Here is a 15,951-nt window from a genome sequence, read left to right as displayed (position 1 = left end):
AAAGTTTTAAAAAGTAAAAAAAAAATAAAAAAAATTTGAAAACCGGACACTCAATTTTGACGGCATCCGGTTTCCGAACCCGTGGCTGTCAGTGGGCTTGAGAACCGACACCGACAAAATTGAGCGTCGGCTGTCAAACTTGCTGACAGCCGCCGCTCCTGTCAAAAAGGAGGCGCTAGGGACAAGTTACCCAATTTTCAAAGCAAACTTGTACATCTAGGTTAGTTTTGAATATTACCCCGGCAAAACTATCTGCACACAATTACACCTGTTATTTGCTGCAGGTAATTTTGCTGTGAAAATGTATGCACATAACTTTTTAATATTAAAATGCATGCTTGTAAATGAAAAGCACACCCAGAACCTGCCCACTAGAATGCCTCTCCCCACATGCAGGTAAAAATGTGAGCACAGAAGTCTTCTGTGCACATTTTTACTCACATTTCAGGCGAGGAATTTATCAAAAGTACATTTATATGGGTAAAGCACTGCTTTACCTGTGGAAAGGCCTTTTAAAATTACCATTTGGGTCTGTGAAACACTGCATGCACCTGGTAAAAGTAGACCATGATTATGCACTCTGCCTTGGACTTACCTTTAGAAGAAGATGCAATAGCAAATATTTATAAAGATACAAATCATAATAATAAATATGTACCGGAGCTGTGCCTCAGAAAGCACAATACCTGAATTCTAGATTGAGCTAGAGATTGAATAAGGGATAGCCCACCGGATAAAAAAAACAGATGTAGAAAGTACGTTTGTGCTATGCTCAGACAAAAAAACCCCAAAGGGGGCTACGAGGCAACATGAGCAGGAATTTCTGCGCATGCTCAGTAGAGCAAAAGCTCTATTAGCTATGAGAAAGGTCTGTTCGGTAGCACCAGATGACGTCAACCACATCATGACTAATTCAGGCCTAGTTAGATGGAAAATCACCATCTAGCTGACAAAGTAACCATGCACTTTTGAACTTGTACAAACCAGCCTGATCTACAAGCACAACTACCCCTGGAGCTAAGCTCAAATTTGTACATTTAGTGATTACAGAGATAAAAAGCACACATGTACTTTTAAGGGATCTCCAGTAAGAACAGAAAATACCCATTGCAAGTATACATGGGTTTTTTTTAAGTGAAATATATGCACATACTTTTCAGGTGGCTGAGGATCCACTTGGGCGGATTCAGCCACTCTACCTGTGTAACCCCCAATTTTACTCATGGAGTTTTCAACTAAGGCTTTGAAACTGTACCCTATAGTGCAGGAATGGCCAATTCCAGTCCTCAAGAACCATATGCAGATTTTCAGGATATCCATAATGAATGCACATGGGATAGGATTTGCATATAATGGAGGTGGTGAAGGCAAATCTTTCTCATGCATATCTTGAAAACCAGGTCTGTTTGTGGCTCTTGAGGACTGGAGCTGGCCACCCGTTCCATTGTATAATCAATTAGAAAGGCCTGAGAAATCTCTCTTATCAGTTTATGTGCACTACCCTTGTCATAAGGCAATATATCTTAGCACTAAGATAACAGCAAATGTTGAAGCAATGTGCTGGCAAATGAGAACGCAAAACAAAGACGTGCTCAGAATGAACCAGTCTATCTCCTGTGGTCAAACAGTGCAACACAAGAAGGCAAATTGGTTCAATTCCAAGTTTATAGGCGCCAAAGTTCAACATTTTCTGTGATAATATAAACTGAGTGGTTATGTTTGTGAGACATCTACGGTATTAAATGATAACCAAATATGCCTCAAGGAAATCCCCTACTAACAAGGCACTAACAAACCAATAAGGGAACAAATATTGCACACATTGGTATACATTTGTCCAGTAGGGTTCAATCAGTGGGGGGTGGCTTGCTCTCACACCTACTGGGATATCACCACACTGTTTTTATTGTGTTAATACAAATTTTAATAAATCATTCCCCCCCCACAAAAAAAAAAAATGTTTTGCAACTTCTTAAACCAGCGATAAAATATAGTGGACTTTTTAAGTTCATAAATATAAATACAATAATTTTGGATATCAGTTTTGGCATTATAAGGAGATTTTCAACATTATATGGAACTCTTTATATCACATGAACATTTTGTTTTTAATAAGTTAAGAAACAAAGTTGCAAAATAATATATTTTTGAACTCTTATCAGCAAATTTATACCAACATGTGCAATTATATTTATGTCTCCTTATTGGTTTGATCTATAGTATTATGACAACTTTACCATTAAAAAAGGGTCCTGTGTGGTCTCGAAGATTCAAATTTTTTTTAAATGCATCACAACTAAAGTTGATCTAGTTTGCCAGTTTTCCAGCCCGTTTTGAACAGCTGCCTGTCAGGACTCTGCACACAGGCAACTAAAGGGTTAAATCTGTTTGCATCTTATATAGCAGGGCTCTGAATTTTAAGAGGACAAGTCTCGGTAGGATGAAGAACCAATCAGGAGAGGAGACAACTGTGCTACTGGGAGAATCTCTCCCTCTCGGGGGTATGTAAGCAGGACCTGGAGAGATGCTGCAAGGAAGTAGGCATGTGAAGTTATTTTGAAACGAAACAGAACCCTATCCTCTACCCCACCCCCACAATTTTTATTTTTATTTGGCCTTTTACACGTCCTATTTGCAAATGAAGACTATTTCTAGTGTCTGTGTTTCTACTTCTTGAAATAATGTGAATAAAGACAAAGCCATTGAACGATTTAGAATACAAAAACATTTCCCATCTCTAGCAAACTTGCAAGAAAATCAAGCCCCAGTACAGAAACTGCTGTCAAAACATCCACTTAGCCCTCATGTGCCTTTCACATTTGCTTCCTCAGAGTTTTGCTTCCATGAGTAAATTACATTTTACTGTGAGTTTACTTGCGATGAGGTTTATTTTGGTGCTCCATGTCATTGACTGTGTTCTCATCTTCATTCTAAGGCAGTGTTTCCCAACCTTTTCAAGTCCAAGACTCACGTTAACAAAAATGTGGCACACCAACCTCCATAGAGCAGGCAGTGCAGACATGGTGAGGAGTCATAAGGCCAAAAGAAGAGCTAGGAAAGCACTGAAACTCCCACCAAGTCTCTCTTCAACTTCAAATTGTATTAAAAGAAAGGGAGAGAGAGGGCAGAGATCTACATGAACCAGTTCCCTCTACATACAAGAACAGGAGAAGGAGGCGTCAGTACGGAGCAGGCAGCAGGCTCAGTGCAGCTGCAGGAGCTCCTTCACTGCTGCTGCTCCCACCACTCAGATTAACTCGCACCCAGTGCTCAGTGTGTGACCTCCCCTACTCAGCCTGGGGAGGTTGGACAGAGGAGGTGATGTGTGTCACAAGCAGTGGGGGCCTGGCTACCTGTGCCTTGCATGCTGCCCATTACCACACTCCATGGCTCATGCTAAAGCTAGGAACAGGAGGCATGCATGTTCTTAGAAAGAAGCTCCTGCACATTTAAGAGCCGAGCTTCTTGCTGCTGCTGTCTCTTGTTGCTGTGATGTGCTCAGAGCACAGCCCAAGTACTTGCCTCAATCTGATCATCAGGCAGTGGTGACTTTTTCATGACACACCTGATCAGGTTTGAAGGCACACTGGTTGGGAAACACGGTTTTAAGATTTGCTGTTGTGAATGTAATCACCAATGATAAATCCTTTTTAGAACGACCCATGTTTTTTTCCTCAAAGAAAAGATTTACAGGGACACTAACTCCACAAACTCAAAACACTCTTTGGAGTGGCCTGCCCTAATTACTACGATTCTGCACACAAATCAGGCTTCGGCTAGGATAGGGAGAAAGCAGGGTGCACTTCTTTACCTGTAAGAATTTGACTGGTGGACTTTGAAAATCGATTTGAAGCATATTCCCAAAGAATGGCAGAGAGGTGGGTCCTGGGGGATAGCGGCTCCATTTCTTCCTCCGCTTCATGAAGTCATAAACCAGGACAAAGACGGTGAGGAAGATGCCCAGGAGGGTGACATTGTTACAGCAGGAGGACAGCAGAGACCGGGGCACTGATAGCAGCTCCATGCTCGCTGGACCCAGCTTTCTGTCTTCCTATTTCTGTCTCCACAGCAGAATGATTAGGAAGCTGCCAGGCTGCTTTAATCAATGCAAGGCATTCTGGGAGGATCCAAGAAGGCAAAAAGGAGGTATTTAAAGGGAAGGGAGGCGCTCGTTTTCTCAGTTTCAGTTAACGATTAGGAATCAGGTTGAAGTTCACTCTTTGACCTAACAGAGAACAGCTGCTCTCGTGTGACTTGTTTATTCACTTTTTGCGGTTTCAGGTTTCACTTAGATCCACCCAGATTCCTGGGCCCTGCCAAGGGTTTTTGATTTTGTTTTTTTTTTCAGTTCAGCACAGAACACAGCCAGCCCATGTACAACCTAGCAACACTGTACATCTTTTCTTATCTGTCCTGTCAGATTCAATTGAACTGAAGGTTGCTCATGTCGTCCATTGTCCAAATGAGTGGACTGCTTCCAGGAAAATTTGCTAATTATCCTTGCTGAAAAGTTACAGATGTTATTATGAATGTGTAATGCATTTTATTGTACATCATTTCGATTGTATTTATGGAAAGGTGACTCAATAAGAGAGTAATCTAAGCTGGTCCTGAATTCACTTGCTTGTGCATATCCCACTTCCACAGTATTTTTGGCAGGTAAGCAGGCTTGGTGCTAGAGAAAGGGACCTGGGTCTCAAATATCCCTTACAGCTCCCTGAAAATCCTTGGTTTGCCTCCTGAAACTGCATGATTCACTCTCTACTAAATAGTGAGCTATAGCACAGTAGTTGTGCTAGTGAGAAAGTTCTAATGGACCTCTGCTGGCACTCGTAAAACAAGATAGTCAGTACCATGCAACTCCCACTGTTAGAACAGTCCTGCATTTCTAACCATTAATCCTAAACAGAGCTTACTTCTTACATGATAATTTCCTTTCCTTGAGTCCAGCCAGTTGTGCTCCCCAACCAGCAGATGGAGACAGAGAACAGGCTTGCTGATGTCATTCCCTATATATGCATCTGTGCTGACAACAGCCTGCCAGTATTTCTGTACCAAGCTAACTGCGGACAACTTTAATTCAAACCAGTGAACAATAGAATATCAAAATCTTTTTTAAACCAGTGGACTATCAGAGGAAAATGGAAGGTGGACTATCAGAGGAAAAAGATAAGGTTTCAGCTAAAATAAAATTAGAAACTGGAGTCCCCCAGGGTTCTGCGCTTTCGGCTACCCTTTTTAATATTTATTTATTGCCCCTCTGCCATCTTTTAACGGGTCTTAATTTAATTTATTATGTCTATGCAGATGATATCCAGATTTTATTTCCAATTGAAGGGAGCCTAGAAGATACTTTTAAAACCGTTAAGATGTACTTGAATATTATTAGTCAATTATTAACCCAAATGAAATTAATTTTAAATTTAGAAAAATCAGTATTTATAGTTTTAGACAGAAAAAATGTATTTTCAGTACAAAAAAACTGTAGTGTTGGATGATGAAACCTGTTTTAAATTAGTTGATGTGGCAAGAAACTTAGGATTAATTATAGATTTTGAATTAAATCTAAAGACCCATATCAAAAAGAAAGTTAATGAAGGCTTCATGAAATTGAGGATGCTTAAACGTTTGAAACCGTTACTTTCCAGAGACAATTTTAGATATGTATTGCAGGTGATCCTATTTATAGGTACTGATTATTGCAATTCTACCATGTTGGGATTACCTAAATCATCAATTCACCCATTACAGATACTACAGAACGCTGCGGCACGGGTGTTGACAAACACCCGTGTTCTAAGAGAACATATCTCTCCTGTCCTACAAAGGTTACATTGGTTACCTATTGAATTTAAAATAAAACATAAAATGCTGTGTATTATTCATAAAATTTTATACGGTGAAAGGACTGATTGGCTAAATTCAGTTATAAGACTACATGTCCCACAGCGTGAATTAAGATCTGCAAATAAAGGGCTGCTTACTGTTCCTACAGTAAAATCTGCACATCTTAGCAAGGTTAGAGACCGTGCAATTTCTATCACTGGTCCAAAATTGTAGAACACCTTACCACCAGATCTGAGGACTACAGTCAAATCTGAAAATTTTCAAAAGGGAATTAAAAACCTGGTGTTTCCGGCAAGCTTTTTCATGAGAACTGCAGAGGGTGCGGTATGATTCCTGGACAGCGAGTTAATAATTCGGATCTAACACTTTTATCATTTTTATTCTGTCTTTTACAATTTTATTAATGATGCACTTTTAGTTATTTTTACCTTGTTTTATTTATATTGATTGATTAATGTAAGTTTTATTCTACACTGTGAAATTTAATTTATTGTTTTTTATATGTTTGTAAACCGTAGAGATAGAGACATAGTTCTCTCCACAACGGTATAGAAAAGCTACATAAATAAATAAATAAATAAGTTAAGGTAAAGCATCCTTACAATAAAAAATTACTCACCTACAGCGACAATTCTCAACATATGAGATTTCGCTCATTGTCCCCTAGGGAGACTCCTAGACTGGTCCAACTGGACTCCAGGAAAGGAAATTATCAGTAAGAAGTAATTTCACCTTCCTTTCTTCATCCAGTCAGACCAGTCCAGATAAGTGCAATGTACCCACAAGCTACTTCAGAATAGGGCAGGATGCTGCCCAAGCCCTCTCAAAATCTCCAAAGCAAAGGAGGCTTTCTCTCTGCACTGACATCAAAGCGGTAATGCTTAAAAGAGGTATACAAGGAAGACCATATTGCTGCCTTACAGATCTCAAAAGGGTAATACCATATGCAATTCTGCCAAAAGCGGTAGCCCAAGGTCACACTCACTGCCCTGCGGTAAAAAGATGGTCACCAGAGCCTCCTGTCGCTGAAAACTCAGCATTCCCAAGCTCCCCTCTGACTCCGGAAACCCTTGTGGCACTCCCAGCCTGGACCTTCCTAGAGTTGCAGGCCAAGCAAATGTGGCCTTTTTATAGTGCTCCCCTACTGACGCCATCTTATCACTCCAGCCCCTGCTATAAACTAACACATAGTCGTCCCCCCCCCCCCCCCCAAAAAAAAGACTGGTGACTCACTTGCACTGCCTCGCCAAGTATTAAACCTCTCCAAAAATCCCTAACTTAATCCTGTGATCACTGCAACAGTTCCTACTGTGCAAACTCTGCTGTCTTGTACTGTCAGTAGTAATAAAGTTTTTATATATATATATATATATATATATATATATATAAAAGTCTAATAATCTTGGCACTTATATTAATATATTACAAATGGGGAAACTGAAACAGATACACTCCCAATATATGGTGATTGAACCCTACTAAGTGTTTTTACAATATAACCTTTATTTCACCTTCAACAAAATCCTCGCATTATAAACGTGCCATATCTACAGCAGGCCCCATTCAATGGAATGCGCTCCCACCAGACATACGGCTTGAGCTCTGCCACTCTTCATTCAAAAAAAAACTTAAAACCTGGATCTTTAGCCAAGCTTTTCCAGGACCATGATCATCATTTTTTCCCCTCCAACCAGCAAGAGCATATCTTCTTCACAAACCCCCATTTTCCATACCACTACCTACTTCGGTATCTAATCTCTTGCTGCAGGACACTTGAGACTTTCTCACTTATACGTTATAATTTTTATGCTCAATAAGACCTGTCAACTTAATTGTTTAAGTCTTTTTCTTTTCTTTCCTTTATCTTTTGGTCATCAATGTTACAACGTTATTGTTAAATTTTGAACTTATGTACTCTGTTCCAAGTTTCATAACCTTGTTCTATGTAATGCCTTTTGGCAATTTTCATGTTCTGTTTCAATGTAAACCGATGTGATCTTTATTTCATATAGGAACACCGGTATATAAAAATCTAAAAATAAATAAATAAATAAATAAATAAATTTCAACATTCCTTATCTAAATCACTAACCACACATAAGCGCGGCTCCTGCACACGCACCTAAGGAGACGGCGTCCCAGAAGGGTTTCTCGGCGGCGTCCCTCCCATTGGGATGCCGCGAAACAGGCCACAGGCTCTCGGAGATGGAACGGGACCAAGGAGGTGAGGGCCGAGTCGCGACCGTCGCGACCGGGACCATAACAATTAAGTCAGAGAGTATACAGAAAAGCAGTTTTCTGTATACTTGCCCGGTGCCGTCTGAAATTAACTCTTGCCTTTGGCAGGAGTTAATTTCTGAAAGTAAAATGTGCGGCTTGGCCGCACATTTTGATTTCTGTATTGCGGGTGAATACTAATAGGCTCATTAACATGCATTTGCATGTGATGAGCGCTATTATTTTCGGGGGGGGGGGGGGGTTGGCTGCACATTTTCCATGTGCTATTACCCTTTACTGAATAAGGGGTAAAAATAGTGCTTCGACAACGCGCGGCCAAACGGGGGCTAACAGTGCACTCGGCCGAGTGCACCATACTGTATTGGCCTGAAAGGCAGGCTTAAAAAACAAAAAATGTGTGGTCCCTTGACACAGACCGGGTTTCGAGAACTGCAGTGGAAGGGACCAAGACATATCTAAAGTTTAGAAAAATATAAGACCTAAATAGTGGACAAATAAAGGCAAAGACAAGAAAGCAGCAGATAAGTTAGCAAAAATAGCTGGAGAAATAAAAAACAAAGAAAGTAATAAAGTATAAATTTATTTATTTATTTATTTTTAATTTTTATATACCGGAATTCCTGTATGCAATACAAATCAATCCGGTTTACAAGTAACGAAAAGGTTGCCCTGGTGGTTAGACCGGGGTTTTTTACATAGAACATTGAACAATAACAATCAACCATTAAACATTAATACAAGGAACATTGAAGGTAAAAACAACATTTAGCAAATAGCAATTAACATTATTTGTGTTTTGAAATAGAATGTGTGTGTACAACTTTTTACAAGGAACTTTAGTAGTGAAGATATTCTGCAAATGAACTGTTATATAGTATGTAAATAATGACAGTTAAATAAACATAACGAATAAGCAAGTATATATATGTAATTAAGTGTAAGGTGTTAGTGACATCCTGCAATGGTTGCAAAAAAAAAAAAAAAAATGAAGCAAAAGGAAAAACATAGGTCTCCCCACAGTTGAGAGGGGAACCTCACAGAACTCTAAATGAGAATAAGAACAGTAAAGGAAAATTTTTTTATTTGGAAAAAGATTTGTTAAAGGGTTTGGGAAATAAAGCTGAGGGGTTTAAAAAGAATATATGGCAAATGTTAAAAGCCTAAAAATGTAGAGTGCAGGAAGACTGAGGGTTAGAAAGGGAAAATATTAATGCAAAGAAAGGTCACCACAGTTTAAATAAGAAGAGTCTTGTATGGCACTTATCTGTAAAGAAAAGGGGTGGGGATACAGAGAAATAAAATTAATAATGGGATGATAAAAAAAAAATGTATTAGTAGAATAGTATCGCATAGACAGAAGGACTTGCCTCAGTGGAAGATGACAGTAACAATGAACAGCAAACGGAGAAGAAAAGGAATGGGGAAATTTAAACACTGAAAAAAGGCACCAAAAAAGGGGGCAACCTCTGTCAAAGGGACGATGTCATAAAGACCTAGAGGAGGTGTGGATAAAAAGTAAACATGAAAAAAGAAAGAAAGAAAGGGCACAATAAACCCCTTTGCTTTATTTCCCCAAACCCTTTAACAAATCCTTATGAACCAGATGATTCCCACACTCCTATAACACGCTAGAGAGCGACCCAGGCCAGGAGGCACAGTCATTCACCTGGGGGGAAGGGGGGGGGGGGGCGCAAAACAACATGGTCTCCATATAATGATCACTAGGATGCTAACGTCATCACAAAGAGTGGAGAAAAGGAAGCTTAACATGGAAGTGGCTGTTTTTGTGGAATGCTAGGAGGTATGCAGCAAAAATACAAAGATATCTCTCCAGATTGCTTGAGCCTTTATTGGGCAGATGGAATTCTTTTGTCTGATGTGGGCTTGGATATGTTCCTGTTAGCAATGTAAACGGCCATTTAAACTCTTATAGCTGCCTAAGAAAGATAAGGAACAAACTTTACGGGGGGGGGGGGGGGGGGGGGGGGGGGGGGGGGGGGGGGGTTTCAGGACCAAGAATCGGTTTACTGGCTCTTCCCATTGCATCTCCTTCCCAGCATAAGAAGGGGTGCAGCTTGAACAATTATGCTCAGGTGCCATTGGATAGGGAAGCACCTGGGTTGGTTATGGCCATGGGCAATTTAGCATCCCAGTTCCCTGATAAAAGGGGGAGAGGGGGGGCCTATGCAGTTAATGACAAGATTATAGGGTTTTCTCAGACCAGGGTAGGTGTGGTTTGGGGAAAGTTGTAAGGAGGCAAACAGCATAGAGCAACTGTTGTCGCAGGGCCTTAGCGGCAGAATTCACAGAACAGGATGCTGCTGGGCCACCCTCTTAATAGTTGAGGGTTGAGTTAGTAGGTTTCCAGTTGCACAAGGTATGTTCCCTATCCCTTACTGGAGGGGCTAGAATAAAGGGTTAGAGCATGTGCATGTTAAGAACATAAGAACATAAGAAAATGCCATACTGTGTCAGACCAAGGGTCCATCAAGCCCAGCATCCTGTTTCCAACAGTGGCCAATCCAGGCCATAAGAACCTGGCAAGTACCCAAAAACTAAGGGGTAGATTTTATAATTTAGCGCGAACGCGAACTTTTGTTTGTGCACCAGGCGAGAACAAGAGTACGCAGGATTTCAATAGATACGCGCGTATCCATTAAAATCCGGGATCGGCACGCGCAAGGCTGCCAATTCTGGGCAGCCTGTGCGTGTCGAGCCGCGCAGCCTGCCTCCGTTCCCTCCGAGGCCGCTCCGAAATCGGAGCGGCCTCGGAGGGAACTTTCTTTCGCCCTCCCCTCATCTTCCCCTGCCTAACCCACCCCCCTGGCCCTATCTAAACCCCCCCTACCTTTATCGCCGGATATACGCCTGCCAGAGGCAGACGTAAATCTGCGTGCGCCAGCGGGCTGCTGGCGCGCCATCACCCGACTCGGGGGCTGTTCCGGAGGGCGCTGCCATGCCCCCGGAACGCCCCCGGGCCGAAACCACGCCCGCAGTGCCGCCCCGAAACGTCGCGTCACCAGTGCCAAGCCCCCGAAACACCTCTCACAACCGCCACGCCGCCCGCCACGCCCCCGGCATGCCTCTCCATGCAAGCCCCGGGACTTACGTGCGTCCCGGGGCTTGCGCGCGCCGCCGAGCCTTTGCAAAATAGGCTCGGCGCGTGCAGGGGGGGTTTTGGGTAGGTTTTCGGGGGGTACGCGCATATCCTACGTGCGTACCCCTTTGAAAATCTACCCCTAAGTCTATTCCATGTTACCATTGCTAATGGCAGTGGCTATTCTCTAAGTGAACTTAATAGCAGGTAATGGACTTCTCCTCCAAGAACTTATCCAATCCTTTTTTAAACACAGCTATACTAACTGCACTAACCACATCCTCTGGCAACAAATTCCAGAGTTTAATTGTGCGTTGAGTAAAAAAGAACTTTCTCTGATTAGTTTTAAATGTGCCCCATGCTAACTTCATGGAGTGCCCCCTAGTCTTTCTACTATCCGAAAGAGTAAATAACCGATTCACATCTACCCGTTCTAGACCTCTCATGATTTTAAACACCTCTATCGTATCCCCCCTCAGTCGTCTCTTCTCCAAGCTGAAAAGTCCTAACCTCTTTAGTCTTTCCTCATAGGGGAGCTGTTCCATTCCCCTTATCATTTTGGTAGCCCTTCTCTGTACCTTCTCCATCGCAATTATATCTTTTTTGAGATGCGGCGACCAGAATTGTACACAGTATTCAAGGTGCGGTCTCACCATGGAGCGATACAGAGGCATTATGACATTTTCCGTTTTATTCACCATTCTCTTTCTAATAATTCCCAACATTCTGTTTGCTTTTTTGACTGCCGCAGCACACTCTTCGGACGATTTCAATGTGTTACCACTATGACACCTAGATCTCTTTCTTGGGTTGTAGCACCTAATATGGAACCCAACTTTGTGTAATTATAGCATGGGTTGTTTTTCCCAATATGCATCACCTTGCACTTATCCACATTAAATTTCATCTGCCATTTGGATGCCCAATTTTCCAGTCTCACAAGGTCTTCCTGCAATTTATCACAATCTGCTTGTGATTTAACTACTCTGAACAATTTTGTGTCATCTGCAAATTTGATTATCTCACTCGTCGTATTTCTTTCCAGATCATTTATAAATATATTGAAAAGTAAGAGTCCCAATACAGATCCCTGAGGCACTCCACTGTCCACTCCCTGCCACTGAGAAAATTGTCCATTTAATCCTACTCTCTCCTGTCTTTTAGCCAGTTTGCAATCCACGAAAGGACATCGCCACCTATCCCATGACGTTTTACTTTTCCTAGAAGCCTCTCATGAGGAACTTTGTCAAACGCCTTCTGAAAATCCAAGTATACTATATCTACCGATTCACCTTTATCCACATGTTTATTAACTCCTTCAAAAAAGTGAAGCAGATTTGTGAGGCAAGACTTGCCCTGGGTAAAGCCATGCTGACTTTGTTCCATTAAACCATGTCTTTCTATATGTTCTGTGATTTTGATGTTTAGAATACTTTCCATTATTTTTCCTGGCACTGAAGTCAGGCTAACCGGTCTGTAGTTTCCCGGATCGCCCCTGGAGCCCTTTTTAAATATTGGGGTTACATTTGCTATCCTCCAGTCTTCAGGTACAATGGATGATTTTAATGATAAGTTACAAATTTTTACTAATAGGTCTGAAATTTCATTTTTTAGTTCCTTCAGAACTCTGGAGTGTATACCATCCGGTCCGGGTGATTTACTACTCTTCAGTTTGTCAATCAGGCCTACCACATCTTCTAGGTTCACCGTGATTTGATTCAGTCCATCTGAATCATTACCCATGAAAACCTTCTCCATTACAGGTACCTCCCCAACATCCTCTTCAGTAAACACCAAAGCAAAGAAATCATTTAATCTTTCCGCGATGGCCTTATCTTCTCTAAGTGCCCCTTTAACCCCTCGATCATCTAACGGTCCAACTGACTCCCTCACAGGCTTTCTGCTTTGGATATATTTTTAAAAGTTTTTACTGTGAGTTTTTGCCTCTACAGCCAACTTCTTTTCAAATTCTCTCTTAGCCTGTCTTATCAATGTCTTACATTTAACTTGCCAATGTTTATGCTTTATCCTATTTTCTTCTGTTGGATCCTTCTTCCAATTTTTGAATGAAGATCTTTTGGCTAAAATAGCTTCTTTCACCTCCCATTTTAACCATGCCGGTAATCGTTTTGCCTTCTTTCCACCTTTCTTAATGTGTGGAATACATCTGGACTGTGCTTCTAGAATGGTATTTTTTAACAATGACCACGCCTCTTGGACATTTTTTACTTTTGTAGCTGCTTCTTTTAGTTTTTTTCTAACAATTTTTCTCATTTTATCAAAGTTTCCCTTTTGAAAGTTTAGCATGAGAGTCTTGGATTTGCACACTGTTCCTCTTCCAGTCATTAAATCAAATTTGATCATATTATGATTACTATTGCCAAGCGGCCCCACCACCATTACCTCTCTCACCAAGTCCTGTTCTCCACTGAGAATTAGATCTAAAATTGCTCCCTCTCTCGTCGGTTCCTGAACCAATTGCTCCATAAAGCTATCATTTATTCCATCCATGAATGTTATCTCTCTAGCGTGACCCGATGATACATTTACCCAGTCAATATTGGGGTAATTGAAGTCTCCCATTATTACCGCACTACCAATTTGGTTAGCGTCCCTAATTTCTCTTAGCATTTCACTGTCCGTCTCACCATCTTGACCAGGTGGACGGTAGTATACCCCTATCACTATAGTCTTCCCCGACACACAAGGGATTTCTACCCATAAAGATTCAATTTTGTATTTAGTCTCATGCAGGATGTTTATCCTATTGGACTCTATGCCATCCCGGACATAAAGCGCCACACCTCCTCCCGAGTGCTCCTCTCTGTCATTGCGATATAATTTGTACCCCGGTATAGCACTGTCCCATTGGTTATCCTCTTTCCACCATGTCTCTGAGATGCCAATTAAGTCTATGTCATCATTCACTGCTATACATTCTAATTCTCCCATCTTACTTCTTAGACTTCTGACATTAGCATACAAACATTTCAAAGTTTGTTTTTTGTTTGTATTTTCATTCTGCTTGTTAATTGATAGGGATAAGTTAGAATTTTTTTAGCTCAGGTGAGTTTTTAGTTACAGGCACTTGGACTACTTTTCTAATTATTGGAACCTCACTGTCGGAATGCCCTAATTCTAATGCATCATTAGTATCCTTTAAAGATACCTCTCTCCGAACCATGCGCTGCTGAGTGACTGTTGGCTTTCCCCTTTGTTCTAGTTTAAAAGCTGCTCTATCTCCTTTTTAAAGGTTAGCGCCAGCAGACTGGTTCCACCCTGGATAAGTTGGAGCCCATCCCTTCGGAAGAGACTCCCCCTTCCCCAAAAGGTTCCCCAGTTCCTAACAAAACTGAATCCCTCTTCCTTGCACCATCGTCTCATCCACGCATTGAGACTCCGGAGCCCTGCCTGCCTCTGGTGATCTGCGTGTGGAACAGTGTGCATTTCAGTGAATGCTACCCTAGAGGTTCTGGATTTAAGCTTTCTACCTAACAGCCTAAATTTGGCTTCCGGAACCTCCCTCCCACATTTTCCTTTGTCGTTGGTGCCCACATGTACCACGACAGCCGGCTCCTCCCCAGCACTGTCTAAAATCCTATTTAGGTGACGTGTGAGGTCCGCCACCTTCGCACCAGATAGGCATGTTACCAGGCGATCCTCACGCCCACCAGCCACCCAGCTATCTACATTCCTAATAATCGAATCACCAACTATGACGACCGACCTAACCCTTCCCTCCTGGGCAGTAGGCCTTGGGGAGATATCCTCAGTGCGAAAGGACAATGCATCACCTGGAGAGCAGGTCCTTGCTACAGGATTCTTTCCTGCTGCACCTGGTTGGTGCTCTCCCATCATGAGACCTTCTTCCTCCAAGGCAGCACCAGGGCTGCCAGTCTGAAATTGGGACTTGACTACTATGTCCCTGAAGGTCTCATCTATATACCTCTCTGTCTGCCTCAGCTCCTCCAGGTCTGCCACTCTAGCCTCCAGAGATCGGACTCGTTCTCTGAGAGCCAGGAGCTCTTTGCATCGCATGCACATGTACAACTTCTCACCGGTGGGTAAAAAATCATACATGTGACACTCGATGCAAAAGACTGAGAAGCCCCCCTCTTGCTGCTGGACTGCTGCCTTCATCTCAATTTTGATCAGTTCCTAGTTGTTTTAGGTTGCTATGGGAGTAGGAATGTGTCTAACGTCCTTTAAATGTATTAGTGAATTCACTATATGTCTGGTAGTGGCCTACCGGGGTCTGATCAAATTCTCAATAAAGTTTTTGTTGATTTTTTTTTTTTTTTTGTGAAAGTGGCACCTGCCTATAAATTAAGGGATGAGCGAGGGGTGGGTTGGGAAATACAAACAGTCTAACTTCAGTTAGTCAGCCTGAGTGACTCACTGCTCTCTTGATCAACAAATGTTGGTCCTATTCAAACCCAATCACACTACCTCAATTCCCGTCCAAGGTGAGTAACTGAGCTGAACTATTCAACTTTTTTACTTAGGTATACACTGCTCTTAGCTTATTTATATAGAAACATAGAAATTTCTAGCTTCTGGCTACTTTTTGGATTGGGGTTTGGGGTTTTTTTTTTGTGTTTTGTTTTTTTTCAATACAAGCCCTCAGTTAGTATTAAATACAAACACTCAGTTCTTTAAAAGTTTGGAGAACACTCAGTTCTGCAGACTTTTAAAAATAAACACACTACCTACTGCTACCTTATTGACTGACTAAAAATACAAACAGTCTAACTTGTTTATTCACTGCC

The 15,951-nt window shown here is 41.7% G+C and overlaps 1 protein-coding gene across 5 annotated transcripts in view; it reads right to left on the bottom strand.

The window, feature by feature from the left end:
• The window catches only part of LOC115084887 (cytochrome P450 2D15-like), a 72,821-nt gene extending 68,696 nt beyond the window's left edge, over positions 1-4,125 (bottom strand). For 4 of the 5 annotated variants that reach the window (XR_003854664.1, XM_029590278.1, XM_029590277.1 and 1 more), the window contains exon 1: positions 3,812-4,125. Coding sequence is in view for 4 of the 5 variants with exons in the window: in XM_029590278.1 (XP_029446138.1) it covers positions 3,812-4,024 (213 nt within the window). In the remaining variant the exon portion in view is untranslated. The remainder of the gene's footprint in view (positions 1-3,811) is intronic. The other variant, XM_029590275.1, reaches the window with a different exon arrangement.
• Between the last annotated feature and the right edge of the window lie 11,826 nt (positions 4,126-15,951).

The sequence above is a fragment of the Rhinatrema bivittatum genome, chromosome 2 (assembly GCF_901001135.1).
Source record: "Rhinatrema bivittatum chromosome 2, aRhiBiv1.1, whole genome shotgun sequence".
NCBI lineage: Eukaryota > Metazoa > Chordata > Amphibia > Gymnophiona > Rhinatrematidae > Rhinatrema > Rhinatrema bivittatum.
Note: the sequence above shows the minus strand (reverse complement) of the source record. Positions and strands in the feature narration are given on the sequence as shown.